Source organism: Ochotona curzoniae, unplaced genomic scaffold (genome assembly GCF_017591425.1).
Source record: "Ochotona curzoniae isolate NIBS_2020 unplaced genomic scaffold, NIBS_Ocur_1.0 contig_2321, whole genome shotgun sequence".
Classification (NCBI taxonomy): domain Eukaryota; kingdom Metazoa; phylum Chordata; class Mammalia; order Lagomorpha; family Ochotonidae; genus Ochotona; species Ochotona curzoniae.
This window is the reverse complement of record NW_024465421.1, coordinates 18,350,223-18,364,968: the sequence shown is the minus strand read 5'-3', so window position 1 is coordinate 18,364,968 and position 14,746 is coordinate 18,350,223. Positions and strand designations below refer to the sequence as shown.

The window sequence follows — 14,746 nt, the reverse complement described above, 5'->3', positions numbered from 1 at the left end:
CCGTTTCCACACTTGTAGCCACAGATTGCCTTGACCTTACTGTACCACCTATGCCCTCAAAACCATCCCTGTGTCAGGAGGTACCCAAAGTCACGCAGGCAACAAGCTGGCTACTGAATCTCCTTCCCAACAATCAGGAGGGGCAGCTCTGCTTGGTCTTCTTAGCAAAGACCTAGAATTGAAGGCGTTGAGCTCATTGAGGCTTGTGCTGAGAGAACAGCAGAGTCTTCGATGCCTCCCCCTCCCACCACAAACAGCCTCCCTCCCAGCCGTTGGGTCCAGGCTCCAGCAGTCATTCCTGTGAGGTTGTGGGAAGGGCAGGGGTGCTTTCTCAAGAAATATCCTAAAAATAACCACTGAGAGGCCTCAGTTTCTGAACTTGGCTGCCTGGGTTATTTCCAGCTACGGGCCCTGTCAATGCTGAGGACCTGCCTCCCCTGTGGTCCTCCCTACCTAATTCTCATTTAGCTGGAACTTGGCCTCCAAAATCATTGCAGAAGCATTTTGTAATGTGCAAAGTGACTTAAATCATTCAGCCCTTTCTTTTAAGATTTATTTTCACAAGTTTTTTTATTTTAATGTAAAGCAATTTTTCATAGCTGGCATGAAGGACAAATATTTCATTTGAAAATTGAGAATTAGGCTGCAAAGTGACTGTTGAAACTAACGCCTCGGGTATTTCTTAAATTGATTTTTAAAAGCCCCTCCAAATTGATAGATTATGAGTCTTGTTTATGGAAGGGAGGATAGCAGCTGTGACAGCTAAACATCCCCCATAAATTCACCTGTCCCCACGCAGATGTGCTCGCTCACACACATAGCTCTCACGTGCCTGGTCCCTATGCCCCGCATTATCAGCCTTGCAAGGAAAATCCCAGGCACACTGACCACTCCCAGGCTCTGGTTCTGACCTTTGTTCTCTAAACCATGAGATGTGACAATCGTGCATCTTGTTATTTTGTTATTCTGTTAGATTTTGTGAGTCATCTACAGATGATTTAACTCACTTGGGAGGATGAGCATAGATTATATGCAAATGCCATTTTATACAGGAACTTGAGTATCCTTGGATTTTGATTTGGACAAAGGATCTGGAACCACACGGATACTGAGCAGCAGCCATGCGTGTTTGTCAACTTTCAAGGCAGAATTGGCCCCAGATGCATTGGGGTCTGAAATGGAACTAGAAGCCTACTCTTGATAAGGGTCTTTTACACATGAAAGCTGTGCCTCCAAAGTGGGGAGGGGCTGTCTGGGAACCCCCTTTTTTCTTGTTCTTAACCTTCATCTAAGCCCTTTGCTAAGCATCCAGTTGTTTTTTCAACCTTTCTAAGGTCTTTTATTATGATTCATTAGCCGGAAAGTGGAATCAGGTGCCGAGCTGGGGCTCAAATCCAGGCATTCCAATATGGATGTTGAAATTCCAACTGGCAGCTCAACTACAGTGCCAAATGCCCTTCTCACCTCACTGCGTTTTTGATGTTCTATTAATCTCTCCAAGTCAGCTGCCTGCTTCCTGGCAGGGCCACAGCCACTGGAGCTGCTGCCACCCAGAGTCATGTTACACACCTCCTATCCTGCATTTTGAGAATGTGCTATTGTGTCGTTTGACCGTAGCCCTCCTGGACCTCCCAATCCAGCCAACAACTGAAGTCCTGGGATTTGGCCTTGGCTCCTCCACTTCCACCCAGCACCTGCCTTTCCGCTTCTATGACCAGGGCCGCCGGGGCAGCAGCGACCCCACGGTCCAGCGCTCAGTGTTCGCGTCTGTGGACAAGGTGCCAGGTAAGGCAGTCCCTCAGCGTGCACCATGACTCGCCTGTCCAGAGTGAGGCCCAAGAGCTGCTGCTTCTTTTGCACCTCCTTGTTGCCTTCTCTTCCTCTCTCAGAAACCCAGGGAGCTTGAAGCACTAGGTTCTTAGAACTGACTAGAGCAGAGCATGAGGTTACACCAACCCCAGAAGTCAGTCCTGGCTTTCCCTTTGAGGTTTTCCAGAGATTTGTTGAGTGTGTGGAAGAGTTTCTCAGAATTAAGATTCAGAAATTTCTTGGAAATTTCTTGGAAGTATTTTAGCTGTTAATAATGAGGTTGTGGAAGAGCAATTTCCTTCTCCTGTAAGATGACTCACAAGAGAGAATGGGCGGTTCCTGTGAGAAGCCCTGAAGAAGTGAGGCCTCAGAAGACGGCCTCATGTCCCCAGGTGGCTGTCTTCCTCCCATCCTAGAACTGTGCTTCCTGCTTTCACCAGAGTGTTCCCCTCCCCGCTTCTGCCCTCCCCAAAGAGAGACTTGAGTGGAAACTTCAAGGTTGACTCGAAGAAGAGAGGCTCTGTCTTCCTGTTCCTTTGAGTCTACTCCAAGTAGACCCATGTGCACCCCAACCCCTTGACTCAGACTTTTCCCTAGGGAGCTGGCCGAGCTCCCCCATAGCTCTGTCCCTCCACACCTAGGGCTCCAACTTGAACTGCAAGTGTTGGCAGACAGGAACTTTAGGACAGGGTGTAGCCCTAAGAAACTGCCCCATATCCACCCTCAGACCTCCCACTGCAATGTGGTTTATTCTTCACTGTTTCATTTGATTCATTCATTTTAAAATCTGTGTACTGTGGGCATACGACTTTTAAAGATCCAAACAGGACACGATAAAATGAAAGTAAGTCTACTGGCACCAGAAAAAAACAGTTACTGATTTCTTACATACCCTTTGGGAGTGTTTATTTGTATGTCATATGGAACTGCTTCTCAGTCTTTTGACAAGATCAAGTGTGGTGTCTGTGTGTCACATGGGAAGGTATGGGTGACCTAGGGTATGTGATTGTGCACTCCACTTCATTTAATAATGCGCCCGCGTTGCGCATTTACACAGATGAGTTAGCATTGTCCTCATTCACTGTTGCATGGCATTTTGTCATCAGGGTAGACCAAAATGTTTTCTGACCATTTCATATGGATAAGAGATCTCGGGGCCATTGGCAGTGTTTTGCTGTCACAGTGTCACAGCTGAACATCCTCAATGTGTTGCTGGGCAGTTGTGCAAGTCTCCTAACAGTGTATCTGCCAAGTCACAGGGAAGGGGTTTCACCAAGATGTTTGTTGTGGTCCTAATGTGAGCTCTGGAGAAAAGTGCCCAGTTCACTTGGCCCCTGCAGCCTGCAACTGTTTTCGTTCTCAGACCTAGTCGTAGGCTGAGAGACTGACCTGCCTTGTCTGCCAGGAAACGTGGGGTGATCCTGCCTGTTCCTGGGTTCTCCAGGCTGCTTCCCCTTCTACAGTGTTGGTCGCTGCGTAAGCTTAGATTGGGGCTGTGTGTCCAGGCTAACTGAAGATGGAGCGGGCCTGGCAGGAAGTTATTCCTCCAAAGTTGTGGGTGCCCCTTCGAATTTGGAGACTTACTAGTTAAGGAGAAAAAGGCTGGACTTATTCTCGTTCCAGACATTTTTGGAATAAGACAGGGTATAGGAGCAGATGAGCCAAGCATGGCCTTGTCCAGGATCCATGCGGTTGTCTTTCTGCATGGTGACTTGTTCCTGCCTCTCCCCACCCATCAAGGACTACACTGGCCTGATAGGGTCAGAGGATGACAGGCAAGGCCAAGTGGGTGGGACACGTCGCAGGTAGCTGCTGAAGTCAGCCATCTGACCTTTGGCTGGGTCTCCCCTCACTGCCCATGGATGCGCCACTCATGTCTCATGCAGGGACACAGGGCTTGCTGCCATATTGTGTGACGTGGCCTGAACTTAAGTGACCTCAGTTCCCTCTCCCTGCCTGCTTTCTCAGTAGTCAGGGTCCCCATGGCACCAGACAGTCCTTATCCCAAAACCCTGCTCTTCTTCCTTTCCTTGTCCAGCATTCTTGAATTGCCAGGAAAAATCTCCTACCCCTTTCCTCCCTCATCTCTTCCGAAGCACAGCTGTAGCCTCCTCAGTGTCCCTGGCTTCCAGTTTTGCCCTCTCCCTTCTGTTCAGCCAGCAGAATCTTTCTAGAACATAAATCAGACCATGCCAGTCCCCTGCTGACAATCCTCCAGTAGCTTCCCCTTGCATGTAGGGCAAACCCTGTGTCTGTCCCTCTGGTCTGTGTGGGGACGGGGCCAAGAGGAGGTGTCCCCTTCTGTGGCCCTGCTGCCCCTGGAGATCCACACATCTCAGAGTTGTCATGAGAATCCCAGAATGCTTCACTTGATGTGCATTGTGTCTGCCAATATTTATGGCTGTGCTTTTAAGATGTACTTATTAATAAATCCATTGCCCATAAACACTTACCAACAATTACTGTTTTCCAAAACAAACAAAAACCCCTCTTATTTTACAATTTTTTTGAGTCTCTTTCATGTCCGGCTTAGTAGAAGACAGCTGGATTCTGCTTTCTGCTTCTGCTTTGGCTCTCTTGTATAGCATACATTGCATAGCGGAGATGAGCTGAAAGGGATAACACTGTCATTTCCCAGAGCAAGCTTCGAGAGCCAGTGCTGCGAAGTCCTTCCTGCCGTGGGGCCTTTGTGTCAGTAGTACTTCTGCAGTTGTGGTGGGGCTGCCTCCTCACAGAGGTCCTCCCTTGTGTTTGGTTTTGTTGGAAATTTGACTTCCATATCAATACATGTTTCTGATTTTTATTTTCGTTCTGTTTGAAAGGTAGAGAGGGTGACAAAGATCTTTTCTTCTACTGGTTGAGTCCCCAGATGCCTGCGTTAACTAAGGCTAAGACAGGCAAAACCAGAAGCTAGTAACTCAGTTCAGCTCTCCCCTTTGGGTGGCAGACTCAAGCACTTGAGCATCATCTGCCGTATTCCAGAATGCACTTTAGCCAGAAGTAGGTAGGACTCGAACCAGGCACTCATGAGATGCCAGCCTAACAGGCTGCACCAAGTGGCCACCACCACAGAGGCCTTTTCTGCTCTGGTTCTCCCTCCCTGCCATCACATTAGCCTGGTGTGTTTTCTCCGAGGCAGGGGTTCCTTGTGCACCTGGCCGTGGTCTCTGTCATCTGCTTGGGTGAACCTGGTCTGTCCTGTTCCCTGTTGTATCTCAGCTTCCAGCTCTGCGCATTAGATTCAGTGTGTGTAAAACAAAGGGTGTACTATGGAGTAGCTCCCGTCTGAGAACCAGAAAGACAGGGGGCCCGAGACCCTCAGTGGATCTGCAGCAGCTCTGCTGTGCTTTTTTCCTGTCACCAAGGAGAACAAGGTGTGTGGCCAGGCAGGTGCCCCAGGTGGGAGACCAAGGTGGGCTGCACATGGCTGAATTTCACGCTCTGCTTCCTCTGAGGTGCAATGCCAACGCCAAAGAGCAGGTTGGGCGGGCAGGATGTGGTGGGTCATCAGAGTGAGGCATAGGGGAGCACTTTGGTGTGACCCTTTGCACCTTCCAGAGTGGTTGGTGTCCGCTGTCATTCACATACCATTAACCCAATCCCACACCGGACAGGAGTGGGTGGGGAGGGTGTCAGGTTCACAAGGAAGAAAACAGTACTGGCGACGAACCTTGTGGTGACTGCAGGAGGAGTTTGCTTTATGGGGACCCATCTTCCACTCTTCCCTGTGGGTCCAGGGAGTTGTCAGAGCACTGTTTATCTTCCTGTGAGAAGCTGTAAATGGCTGCACCTGATGAAAATATACCTTTCATTTCCTTGGAAGATGCTCAGGAGAGCATAAACCGCAATGATAGGTGTCTGGCCACTTAGGTGTGTTTTCCTCTCTCCATTTGGCATAGAAAGACCTCACAGGTCTACTGGCTGCTTTTGTGTTGATAGTCCTTACCTTGCAAGGTTTCTGGCCCCATGAGGGCACAGCATTTGCACCTGGCTGGGGAGGGCGGGCTGATGGTAGACGAATATGGGGGTGGTCAGGTCCAAGCAGGTCTAAGCCTGAGTCTGCCATGGCTTGGAGAGGTACCACAGCCCTGTGGTCAGGGCTCTCCCTGACCACTGAACCACAGTAACAGCTGTTGTCCTGAGGCTTCCATGGCAGGCAGAGTGTCCAAACTGACCCACAAGGACAGACTCTCCACTCATTTCATGCGGGCTGGCAGCCCCCATGGCAGAAGCTGCTCCCCACGAGTGGCCCTCTGGCGCACCGGAGGAGATCGCTCCAAGAGCAGCCACATCTCTCCCTCCTAGGCTCCTGGTTGGCAGGCGCACCTGGCAGGAGAGGTGGGGTGGAACAGCTGACAGAGCACCCAGCCCCTACAACCTGACCGCAACTTGGGCAGAACAGCCTCTGACGCTCACTAATGGGGCTTAGTGGCCCTGCTCCCCTGCTTTATCACCAGCCACCCCCACAAGCTCTGGGGACAGGGACTGGGACCAGACCTGCCTCTGTCATTACTATTTGCTCTGCTCCAAAACCTCCAGTGCCTCTGCCTCCACCTCACCCCATGAGCCATGGCCCTCATCCTGAGATCAGTGGCTCACTGCCCTGGCCCCTCAATGCTGCGGGTCTCAGCTCAGCGTGCCAGCCACGCAAGCTTTCTGACCAGGCTTCTGCAGGATCCTGCAGGTTCTATCTCAGCACCTCTGCCTTAGTGCCTCCCATGCCTGGAACCCTGTACTTCACTGTTCCTATTTCTTGCTCAGGGGCCTCCTCAGGACCCTCACCCTAGTGTACAGTTACCCAACGCCGTCTGTACAGCAACTGTTTGTCATGAGGGAGCTTGAGGTGACTTTCACATAACAAAAAATGAGCCAGTCAGGGCAGTGAGAACACGCACGATGTTAATGATATGAGCCCAGGAGTACTCTGCTCATTCCAAAACATTTTCATCACCTCAAGATAAAACCTCATGGCCATTAGACAGCCCCTGCCTGCTCGCTTCTCTTATAGCTCTCCCTCTTCAGAGTTCCCTGCCTGGGCATCTTGTATCAGTCACCTGGTCTGTACCCTTGGTACCTGGGAACTTTTGCTTCCGCTGCTGTCCTCAGCATCCTTCCGAGTGGGAGTGTGTTGCAGCTCTGCTCCTCCCGATGTGGGCACTGGCACCTTGCACCTTTGGCTGCTGCGCACAATGCTGCTGGGAAGCTTTGTATGCAGGGCTTTGTTTGAACATCTGTTTTTGTTTCTTTGGAGGTGTATATCTGGGAGTGGAAGCGAAGTCAAACGATCACTTAACTTTCTGAAAAATTGCCAGAGTCCTTTCCCATGGCCTTCACGGCCCTTATCTGTAGCTCCGTTTGCCACATGGCTTGCTGCCACCGTCCTGTGGAAATGAAAAGCAGTCGGAAAAGGGGACCTTGTTTCTTCTCAACAGCACTGATGCTTGGCAAGCAGGTGTCAACAAGGAGCAGTGACTGGTTGGTTCAACACATTTGTGGGTGGGAGGCCAAGGTCAGAGCATGGGCCAAAGGGGGCACTTTCCAGTCTGTTTTCCCAGCAGGCTGGACACTCCTGTGGCCCAAGCATTCCTGGCTCCACTGTGGTGCCCTACACCAGTTGCTGATGCTTTGGGGACCCCTTGAGAGAGAGAGAGAGAGAGAGAGAGAGAGAGAGAGAGAGAGACTTCATCCCATGAGAGCCAGGCTCCACTGTTCTTACTCCTTGCCTGCCATCTCTGTTTGGATTGGGAGCCGTGTCTGTCCTGGAGCATCTAGGGAACACTATGCTTGTCACAGGTGTTATCTTTATCAAAGGTAAACAGACCGACTGTGTCAGCTGCCTGGCCTAGGATACCTAGCGTTTCTGTCGAAAAGCCTCACTGTGCCAGGACCAGCCTTTGGCAGCTGAGTGACCAGGAAGAACGCAAAGATTCCAGTGTGCTGGGAGGCAGGAGTGCTGACCGCAAAGCCGCTGACTGACATCCAAAAGAAAAAAAAAAATCGATGTTTAATTCATAGACATCGCTTCTGCTTTCCCTTCTCCTGGGGATATGTACTAGGTGCCAATGTCATCTCCTAGTGACATTTCCCAGAAACTCGGTGTTTAGGTCTGTTATTTTTCTTGTTTCCAATTATAAAACTGGAGCCAATTCTCTCTTTCCAGATCCTCAGGACAAAAAATACCCTTTTTGGAGCCACATAGGAAGAAGGGCCTGTCCATTTCTCTACCATCCCCTGCCTGCTGCTTCCTGGTCCAAACCTGTAGGCCAGTGTTAGGGTAATTCTATACCATCCCCAAGAACCCCACGTTTGTTTTTCTTTTGTTGTTATTATTGTTGTTTTTTGAGATGTATTTGAAAAGCAGAGTTATAGAGACTTAAAGGGAGGGATCCTCCATCCACGGGCTCACTCTCCAGATGACTGTATTGGCCAGGGCTCTTCCAGGCTAAATCAAGGAGCCAGGACCTCCGTCCAGGTCTCCCACATGAGGTACAGGGGCCCAGGTACTTAGATCATCTTCCACTGCCTTCCCATGCACATTAGCAAGGAGCTGGATTAGAAGTGGAACAGCCAGGACATGAACCAATGGGATGGCAGCATCACAGGCAATATCTTAGCCCACTGCACGACATTGCTGATCCCTCCGTTTGTGAGCAGAATATGTTGAGCTGCTATGTAATTTCTTATGCATTTTTTCTTACTCTTCCCAATAACCCTTTGAGGATTTTACCAAATTTTCCATTTCTGCCTCAAAAGGAGTGTGACCTATGCAAGATCACACAATATCCACATCCTTACCCCAGCAATTCTTTGAACCCAAGTCTGCCATGTCAGACCCTGAACCCCCTGCCCTGCTGAGACTACTGCCTCTTCTTTAGAAAAAAAAAAAAAGAAAAAGAATATTTGTGCATTTTATTTAAAGCATCAGAGTTACAGAGAGAGGGAGAGAGAGATATAGAGATCTTCCATTCGCTGGTTCATTCCCCAAATGTCTGAAGCTGAGAGCCAAGAGCTCCTTCCAGATCTCCCAGATCCTGCACTGCTTTCCCAGGCCACAAGCAAGGAGCCAGATCAAAAAGTGGAGCAGCAGGACACAAACCAGCGTCCATGTGGGTGTCAGCAGGCAGAGGACCACACACCAGACCCCTAACTGCCTCTTAATTCCTGCTTTCGCATACCTTATCCAAAGTCCCCTATTCTGATTCTAGAAAATAAATCTTACTGTGGCTACCCGAGCTTTCACTAGTGTGGGGCACAATCACAGTCTTCGCTCCAGCGGTAAGCACGTTTAGGGCAGAATAAGTCATCTCTGTGAAAGTGAGATCTGTAGCCAGAAGAATCAGCTATGCTAGGCTTCTGTCAGTTGCTGATTTCCTCGTCATGGTCCTTCTGCACAAAGGACAGTGAGGCTCAGGCAAAGATCTCAGAGCTCTGGGAGGTGGGTGGAAGGCGCTGCAAAGATGCTGTCTCCAGAGAACAGCACTTGCAAACCAGGATGGCAGTGCAGAGTCACAACTAAGGCTCCGTCTGGCACAGGTTTGTCCCTGTTGTGTCATGCCCCAAAAGTAGGAGACCTCACACCCGTGCCTCAGCAGAAGAAGCAAGACATTCTGGCACTTGTCTGAGAGGTCAGCCTGCAAGTGGTTGGGGGCTGCCAGTGACAGGGGTCAGGGGGAAGGATAGGCAGGGGAAGCCCCAGAGCCCACTCAAACGTCCGGCCTGAGCTGATTCAGGATTCCCTGCTTGCTAGGCCTCTTTTCATGGTCCCTAGGGCAGCTAGACCGAGCAGACATTTTAAAAGCCTTGGAGTTTAGGACACACAATTCAGAAAGGAACCCCTGTGCTCAAGCCAAGGCCTACAGATTTCCCACTTAGACTAAGTATCCCAGGGGTGGGTGTTTAGTCTGCAGATGAAGACGCCTGCAACCAGCATCAGAATGCCTGGCTTTCATTGTGAGCTCCAGCTTCCTGCCATTGCAGATCCTGGAGGGAGCGGGTGATGGCTCGAGTAGTTGTGTCATTGCCTCCCATGTGGGAGACCTAGATTGAGTTCCCAGCTCCCAATTTTAGAACCAGTCTAATCCCAGTTGTGACAGGCATTTGGGGAGTAAACTGCAGATTAATAAGAAGACACGTTCCCAAAGACATGTGTCCAGCAGACCCAGCAGTGGTCATTCTCTGCTGAGCCCTCCCTTGAGAAATGTGGTCACACAGTGGGCAGCACAGCACTCAGGCCTAGACCCGTTTCCTAGGAGGTGGAGGATGGAGGAGAGAGTTCCTATGAAATGAATGTTGCCTCACTTCTGGGACCCAGCACCTGCTTAGACCGCAGAAATGATTGTGTGCCTGGAAGCCTTCTGCTTGTGAGGGAATGTCAGACCTCAGGAACACTCCCAACCTGCTTATGAGGAAAAGCATAGTGATATAGGCAGCAGGGCTGGGGAGAGATCAAATTCCATCTCCAGTCCTCTTTTCTCCCTTGGCTGTGCCTCAGAATGTTCTCTAGGCCAGGGAGCTCCCAGGGTGAGAGGCCCAGCCCCACACCCATGTGTGCTCGCCAGTGCGGACCTGTCCCAGCACATAGGACACAGCTCCACCCATTGCCGTCTCCCAGCCTCTTAGTCAAGCGCATTGATTTCAGAGCAGCTGGAAAAAAATGGAACAATGCCCAGAGAGAGCATTCACAAATCTTGCCTCTCTGAGGTCACTGTGGAGTCGAGTATCCGCCTTTCCCCTCTTTCTTGGTGTCCGTCACAGTAGGAATTCTTTTCCCAGCACTGGGACATTGACAGACTGGCCCCAAGTCCAGCTTCCTGCCTCCACCATTCATTTGGTGAAATGACCTTGGGCTAATTAGTTCACCTCATGGGGCCTAAGTGTCTTCATAGGGGAAAAACGGAAATAGGAGATTTCTGTTTTTTAACCTTTTATTCATTTATTTGAAAATGAGTTACAAAAAGCGAGGGAGAGACAGAGATCTCCCAGCCACTGGTTCACTCCCCGGATGGCAACAGCCAGAGCTGGGCTAGTCCAAAGTTAGGAGCCAGGAGCTTCTTCCAGATTTCCCATGTGGATGCAAAGGCTCAAGCACTTGGGCCATCTTCCACTGCTTTCCCAGGCACATTAGCAGGGAGCTGGTTGGGAAGAGGAGCAGCCAGGACTCAAATGGTGCCCCTATGCAATTCCAGTGTCGCAGGTGGCAGCTTTACCTGCTCCACCAAAACACCAGCCCTAGTATCCTTCATACTGCTGAACTGTATACTTACAAATGCTTGGCATGATGCATCTTGTGTTATCTGTATTTTACTACAACTGGAAAAACAAGGAATAGACATGAAAATATCACCCACCTCATTTTGCACAGAAAAATGAGTTTATTCACCTGCAGTTTATGACCTTAGCCCCTTATGATGCAGTGATTACCCCCAGTGATTTCATTACCCCCAGTGATTTCTGTCAGGACCCCAAGTAATATTTGCCTACTTACACACACAGTCAGTGTGCACACATAAAATTAATGACTTGAACATCAAAGGTGCCATGCAAGGCAAAAAGGTCTTCTTTAGGTGGGAGGGAGAGGCTGGGTGTGATGGAGCAGGTAGCATTTTGCTTCGCAGGCAGTAGAGGGCCTGCGGACCCAAATCAGCTGATGTACTCTGTGGTTCACAGCTCACAGAGGGAGTGCCAGAGCCAGAGGGGAGCATGGACTCATGTCCTAATGCCACCAGCCCAGCACATATCCTGTTCGTGCCCTCTCCCCTCAGTGCCAACAACCATCCTCACTGTAGAACCAGAGACTTGGGCAGTCCCCTTGGTCCTCAGTGCAGCTCTGGGAGGCCACTGTCACTGCCAAGTCTGTAGATCGAGAAGCCTGAGCCCAGAGAAGTTAAACATTTTTGCCCATGATCATACAGCCCAGCTGGAAGCCAGTCTGAGATTCAGACCAGAGCTGCCATGTGAACTCGCCGTGTGATCTTTGTCTTTGGCTCTTAGGATTCCTGGGCAGCAGAGTGCCTGGGGAGGAGGTGCACCCCAGGAACACCGTGACCTGGGCTGTGGCACTGATTCCCTTACGAGCAGAGAAACCAGAGGAGAGCACTTCTCTCCTGTTCCTTACAGCTGTAGGGAAAGTCCATAATTATTTAAAGAAACTTGCCAAATCTTTCTCTGTTGATGTTTATTTTTTGCTTCTGAGTCACTTGTTTCACCAACTGTAAGTCCTCATTAGTAGACAATGATAGCACACTCCCAAGACCAAAGGCTCATTTATGGCTGAATACTCAAAACTGTGAATATCCTAGCCTTTACTTTGGTATGTGAATTGATAATGATCACCATGATTGAAATTTTTTGTCTTAAAATACCTCTGACATCCTCAAGAAACCCCAGGGTACCCCTACGGAACAGTGGTTGAGTGCCTCTTTCCAAAGACCTAGTCAGAGTGCCCACCTTTGGAATTAGAGAAATGAGAGGCTGCGTGTGTGACACTGCAAGGTGTGTAGACAACCAGAGGGAAAATGAGTCCATTTTGAGGGCTTACAAAGATCAAGGAAAATTAAATGGGAGGCAGCAATGCTGCTGCAGAAGTATTGGCAGTGCCTTCCCCACATGTGCCCTTGGACAGCCATTCCAAAGCATGGCTACTCCGAGGAGCCAGGGTAGGGGACCACCTGATGGAAAAGGACCAGGGAAAGGGGCACAACTGGCATCTTTTACAAAGAATTCTTACAGTTCCCAGGAATTCTGTGACAGATAAGAGATGTGTTGAGCAAGAGTTTACAGAGGCTTTCTTATGACTCAGATAAATACCATGCTGGGCATGCAGAGATGATGAGGTGGATGTAACAGACTTCATCACATTGCACAGAGGCACAGGCGGTCATGAGCTTCCTGGCGTGGAGGTGCGTGGCATGTACCAGTGCACAGCCACGGGGAAGAGGAGTGACAGCAAGGCAGGTCTTGGACGCAGCAGAAAGCCATTGAATGTTCCCGGGCATGAGAGGATGAGTCAAGGGGAGAGAGCAGCAATGGACTTGAAATTTGACTGACCGTGGGTGGCAGTGGGCTTAAATTTTGATTGGCTGAAGTCAAAACAAGGCTGAGGAGGAACAGACTGGAAGGAGACACACTCAGTCGCCATCACCGCACACTCACCACCTGGGCAGTAGGTGGCGCTCTGCCTGCCTTATAGGTGAGAAGAAGTTCTAGCACCAGCCAGTCCCCTTCCTTAGATTGGTGTGTAACCTTCTGTGACTTTACCTGGGTATTCACATGTGTCCTGATCCACCTTGTGGAGTCACAGCACAATGTTGTTTAACCCTAACTGACAGCTGTTTTCTCTCAACCCTACGCACTAGAGATTTTTCATGTGAGTCCCTAAGAGCGCCCTCATTCGTGTTCAGCTGCTATAATCCATCATCTGGGCAGTCCATTGTTTATTTAACCAGTCCCTTATTGGTAGATGTTTAGGTTGTGGCGAAGTCTGTGTCCGCTAACAAATCATAGGCGCCACCAAAGGGCTTGCGCAAGGGGTTCCCTAGGGTACAGAACCACGAACAGATCCAAAAATAGCTGGGCTGCGGAACTAACAGGATTTGGTGACCATGACGCATGGGGGTAAGCGCAGTAGGAAGCCACAGGCTAGTTCAAGGCAGAATACAAAGAGCCTCAATTTCTCTGTCTCTGTGTATCCTCCAGACATTTACTCTATCAAGGAGCCTTCGGGAACTGGGATGAGGCGGTCTCCAAAGCCTGCCCCACCAGGGCTTGGCCTCGAGACTGGGCTGCTGGAGGCCCCGGCAGGTCCTGCTCCTACTGCTAGCACCTCTGCTGAGTTTTCAACTTTCTATGATTCTTTTCTGTCTGTAGCCAGTGCCCCGGGACTCCAACACAGCATCCTTTATTTATGGATGCCCACAAATGTGCCTTTCTCCCCAAAACACATGCAGTATTATTCTTCTAACATCTCAAATGCCCGAAGGACTGAGAGTCAATATTATCCCAGTGTGCCAGGAATGGCCTCTGGGAGGCATCTCTGCCACTTACACAGCCCATTTCCTGAAGCCCCGGAGTCCTCCTCACAGGAGCATAGCCCAAGGCTCCTCAGCTGGACCTAAGGAATTGCTTTGTCTCTGTGGCTGCCTGCTGTGAGCTATGTCCTCGAAAGCCACCACCTCCATCTCCATCTGGAATGCTAGCCACGCCTCCATCTGAGTGCTAAGTGGGGACTGACTGGCAGCAGCTCCTCCCAGACCGTTAGCTCATTTGTCAGAGTTCAGGTGCACGACATACTGGTAGACTTTAGCCCAGCAGGATAAAGTGCCATTTATTACATGCCAACTGTGTGCAAGGCACCAGGCTAGCTGGTATTCATCAAATAACGAGGTCAGTATATGACAGTGGTAGTATAAAAATCCCACTTTTACTCCTGGGGCGAGCAAGTCCCTGGCCCAAGTCTCAGAGCTCACTGCTTCTGACTCTTCCTCCGACTTCCTGAGAAAACAACCACCTCCTCTTCTGGGTTCTCTCTTTCCTGCTAAGTTGATGTGGAGACCCTGCAACACTTCTGAGGTAAAGCCCCTCTTCTGTTGTGGCTTTCTGAGCGTGGTGGCCTCACAGGCGACGGTTGAACCTCGACTGCTAGGCTCCACGCGCTGCAGCCTCCTGGGTTGCCAGTGGCCTCGTTCCACACCCAGGTGGCAGGAAGAGTCAGTGTTGATGGAATGAGCCTCCCACCCTCGGGAACCTGGAAAATGTTCTGAAATAACTGACATTTACAAAATCCTAGGCGTTTGGGGGGAAATGTGCTTTTTTTGGCCAGATTTACAGCCTGAAGCCCAAGGGAACACCCAGCAGCTCAGAGCAGCGTTCACGCGTCCTGAAGTAACACCCAGCCACAGGAGACCGTGGCCTATGCCTTGTCCTTCTCTCTGACCACCTC

At 50.2% G+C, this 14,746-nt stretch overlaps 1 protein-coding gene across 4 annotated transcripts in view; it reads left to right on the top strand.

Annotated features, from left to right (window-relative positions):
* CLEC16A (C-type lectin domain containing 16A) overlaps positions 1–14,746 on the top strand; it is a 183,448-nt gene that overhangs the window by 141,034 nt on the left and 27,668 nt on the right. For all 4 annotated transcript variants that reach the window (XM_040973335.1, XM_040973334.1, XM_040973333.1 and 1 more), the window contains one exon: positions 1,618–1,785. In XM_040973335.1, coding sequence (XP_040829269.1) covers positions 1,618–1,785 — 168 coding nt within the window. The remainder of the gene's footprint in view (positions 1–1,617; positions 1,786–14,746) is intronic.